Source organism: Octodon degus, unplaced genomic scaffold (assembly GCF_000260255.1).
Source record: "Octodon degus isolate 3935 unplaced genomic scaffold, OctDeg1.0 scaffold00005, whole genome shotgun sequence".
In the NCBI taxonomy this organism is placed as follows: Eukaryota; Metazoa; Chordata; class Mammalia; order Rodentia; family Octodontidae; genus Octodon; species Octodon degus.
In genome coordinates, this window is record NW_004524581.1 from 32,560,059 (window position 1) to 32,564,103 (window position 4,045).

The 4,045-nt window shown below is 57.8% G+C and overlaps 1 protein-coding gene across 18 annotated transcripts in view; it reads left to right on the forward strand.

The window, feature by feature from the left end:
• LOC101567264 (tenascin-X) overlaps positions 1-4,045 on the forward strand; it is a 44,428-nt gene that overhangs the window by 27,023 nt on the left and 13,360 nt on the right. For 2 of the 18 annotated variants that reach the window (XM_023721336.1, XM_023721350.1), the window contains exons 18-20: positions 37-160; positions 1,759-2,091; positions 2,457-2,780. The exons of 1 other annotated variant lie outside the window; for it this stretch is intronic. In XM_023721336.1, the coding sequence (XP_023577104.1) occupies positions 37-160; positions 1,759-2,091; positions 2,457-2,780 (781 nt within the window). Of the gene's footprint in view, positions 1-36; positions 161-1,758; positions 2,092-2,335; positions 2,342-2,456; positions 2,781-4,045 lie in introns of all 18 variants that reach the window. 15 more of the 18 variants (XM_023721352.1, XM_023721373.1, XM_023721341.1 and 12 more) reach the window with 11 other exon arrangements.

Consider the following 4,045-nt stretch of genomic DNA (forward strand, 5'->3'; position numbering starts at 1 on the left):
TACAGGAACGGGGACGGGCAGCCCAAGGTGCTGCAGGTCCCAGGCCACGAGGACCAGGTCACTGTCTCAGGGCTGGAGCCCGACCACAAGTACAAGGTGCACCTGTACGGCTTCCACGGTGGCCAGCGCCAGGGACCCATGTCTGTCACTGGGATGACAGGTGAGAGAACAGGAAGACCCTGGGCCCCGTGCCAGGCTGGACTCAGTTTCCCTTTGGCTGTCAGTGTCTAGGTGTCTTTTCCCAGACCCTTGGGGTTCATGGAAATGGCTCCAACTTGTGTCTCTGCCCCAAGCCTCTGTGTCACCACCCCACCTCTTCCTTGTCCCCCGAGGGCATGCCTAGTCCTCAGGCAAGGAGCCCCGAAGAAGCAGACTCGCACATCTGGTGCCGACCTTGCCCCTCAGCCCGTGTGGGCTGCGGTCAGCCTCTTTGGGAAGCAGGAATAACCTCAGCTGCCTCTGGGGCTGGCTTCGGTGGGCAGAGCTCACAGTCGAGGGGGGCAACTCCAGGTCTCCCCTTCCGAGGCCACTGCATCCTGAGAAACTTTGAGGGAAAATTCTCCGAAGGACCTGCAGTGGGGAAACGGGGTCGCTCCCTGGCTGATGCCTGTGTGTGTGCCGACGCCTACTCTGGCACCAGGGGCCACACAGCCAAGAGCTCACAGGAGTCACAGACGTATGGCAGCCAGGCCCAGCCCCTTGGAGTCACCTGGAACTGGCTGTTGACACCCAAACTATGTCACTGCTCCCCACCCCTGAGCACAGGCCCAGGAAGCCATGGGGCTTGTGATCCAACTGGAAGGCAGAGTAAAACCCTGTGGAGACAGAGAACACCAAAAAAATCAGTAGAAACAAAGCACTGGGTTTCCCGGGCCGAAGGAGCTGGGCTGGATCCCTTCCCTACACTCTGCGAGGCCTGGGAGCAGCCCAACCAGAAAGGACTTCGGTCCACTCATCTCCGTACCCTGAGCGGTACAACCGAGATTGGTTTCTAAGGATGTTGAGAAAGGGGCCGGGGCTTTCGTCAGCTCTGTGGCGCGGTGCCTGCCTGGCGAGCACAAGGTCCTGAGTTCAGTTACAAATATCCCCCCAAAATGTTCAGCCCGTGTGACGTGGTGGTGCACGCCTGGCATCCCTAAACTCAGGAGGCTTGGGCAGGAGGGTTGCCGCGAGGTCCATGCAAGCCGGCGCTACACAGCAGACTCTACCTCAAGACAAAACAACCACGACAAAAAGATGCTCAGAAAAAGTATTCTAAAGTGGGGTTTTTTGCTTTGTGTTTTGAAATAGGATCTCACTATGCAGGCCAGGCTGACCTTGAGCTCACTGAGTGTGTAACCCAGGCTGGCCTCAAACTCTCAGGGATTCTCCTGTCTCAGCCTCCCAAGCGCTGGGATTACAGGCATGTGCCACTATGTTCACCCTCACCAAGGGGGATATGAAAGGAAAACACCATTCATTAGGACTCCCAAAGCCACGTGCATTCCCTTTGAATGCTGCCCCTCGTTTGCTGTAGCTAGTGTTTCCGTCATACTATAAAGACATTTGGCAGCTCCCAAGGGGCGAGGGCAGCTCCCGTGGAGAGCCACAGGGTCCCCTCACCATCCCAGCTCCAGCCCTAGGGTGTGCCCTGCCCTGGTAGTGGAACATTCCAGCCAGGGCCCCATGGGGCCTACGTGTGCTGAGAGAACCCAGATGCCTCTGTTCAGAAGGGACCTAACCAGACACGTCTGCCTGGCTTCTCTCCTCCCGTCCTAGATATAGAGAGGAGTGAGCTAAGAACCACAGCCCTGGCAGAGCCCTCCACCACGACTTCCCAGCCGCCCTCAAAGCCACGCCTGGGGGAGCTGACGGTGACAGGCGCCAGCCCGGACTCCCTGAGCCTCTCCTGGACAGTCCCTGAGGGACACTTTGACCACTTCCTGCTCCAGTACAGAAACGGGGACGGGCAGCCCAAGGTGCTGCGGGTACCCGGCCACGAGGACCAGGTCACCATCTCGGGGCTGGAGCCCGACCACAACTACAAGGTGCACCTGTATGGCTTCCACAGTGGCCAGCGCGAGGGACCCGTGTCTGTCACTGGGGTGACAGGTGAGAGCATGGAGGGAGGCCCAGGGGACCCCGTGGAAGGCTCAGTCCCTCGTCCTCTGGTGATGCTGAGCAGGACGCAGTGAGGCTGCGTGGGGCTGAGGAGTGGCCCTGCGTCCTCCTGGGATGACTCCGACCCTGGGCAGGGAGCAGTTGAGGCCTTGGCTGTGCGGGTGACCATCTGGAGCCCCCACTGCCCCAGGTGCTGAGGCCAGGTTGCCATGGATAAGCCAAGCAGGACACCCAGCCCCAGGTGGCTGCTCTGCCCTGAGCCCAGGTCCCCGGTGGTGGCCACGCCTTTTCCTGTGTGTCCCAGAGCTGGAGGAAGTCCCACGAGAGCCTCCTCACCATGTGTGTCCCCTTCTCAGGCCTAGAGGAAGACACACCAAGCACTCCAGAACCCAGCACAGAGGCCCCAGAGCCTCCTGAGGAGCCACGCCTGGGGGAGCTGACAGTGACAGACACATCCCCGGAATCTCTGACCTTGTCCTGGACCGTGGCCCAAGGCCACTTTGACACATTCAGCATCCAGTACAAGGATGAGGCCGGGCGGCCGCAGGTGCTGCGTGTGGGGGGCAAAGAGCGGCAGGCCACCGTGCGGGACCTGGCTCCGGGCCACAAGTACAAGATGAACCTGTACGGGCTCCGCCGGGACGGGCGCGTGGGCCCGGTGTCCGCTGTGGCCACGACCGGTGAGTGGGGCTGAGCCCCTGGGATTTCCTTCTCTTCTCATGAGTTCCTGGCTGCTGTCCTGCTTCTGTTCAGGGTGTGACTCCCTGTCCCTCCTCCCCCGCCCTCAGCCGTGGTCAGTGCATCATTGTTTTGCCTTCTCTCCCTGCACCCTGTTTTCCCCTCGTAGGGTCCGAGTGACCCCTTTGTGCTTGCTACTGTCCACCTCCAAAAGCCACACCTAATGCTAACTGCTGACCTAACAGGCTTCCCTTTTCTTTCCTGTTCATCAAGGGATTCTTTCTAGATAATCACAGATGCACATGCACACAGAAAATCAGAGCGACAGAATAAGGGATGCAGGACCTTTAACATGAGCTATTGTGCTGCCGTTGAAAAGGTTGTAACGCAAAACAATAACCGTAATCATGTTCCACAGGGAAAATAACCCAGCCTGCAGTTTTTGCCAGCGTGCTAATCAGAGCCATTTGAAAATAACGGGCAGGCGGAGAGCACAGCCCCCAGATGCGTGGTTAGACTACAGTGTTCTGGCATGGGTTTTTTTTTTTTTTTTTCTACTTTGTTCCGTTCTGCATTGTTCAGATTTTCTTAAATGACAAGCATTTCTTATTTTTTTCTGCTTCTTTTATAATTGAAGAAAAACACAATGTCTTTCCCCACCCGCCATCTGTCCTCCTCCTGGTTCCTCCTGCAACTTCCTTCCTTTCTAACTATGAGGAAGGGACAGCTGCCCCCCGGGATGGAGGGAGCAAAGCCGGGTGCGAGGTGAGCCCTGCAAGGTCAGTCGGGCCGCCCTGCTGAGCCCTCCCCTTCCATGGCCTCCTGTGCCCACCTCAGAGCAGCCCTCGGGCCCAGCAGGCTTGGAGAGGCCCGCAGCTGCTGAGGGCCCCTTTTGGCTCTGGCGCCTCCCTGGAGGAAGGGCCAGCCGCACTCAGGCCTGGTTTCTATGTGCGTTCAGAGCACCCCACACAGGTACAGAAAAATCGACCCCCTGGGACGAGCTGTTGTTTTATCCACTTCTGAGTTCTGTTTTCTTCATCCTCCTCATGGCAAATGAAAGATGAATCTTAGCACGCAGTCAGCAGACAAGGCCGGGAAAGCGCTGGGCCCCGCCCTCCTCTCTGCACCTCGTGTTGCCCTCCCTGCACATTTTTTTTTTTTTTTTTTTTTTTTTTGCTTTTGTTTTCTGTCTTTTTGAGTTAGGCTCTCGCTATGCAGCTCAGGCTGGCCTTGAGCTCACTTTGTATCCCAGGCTGGTATTGAACTT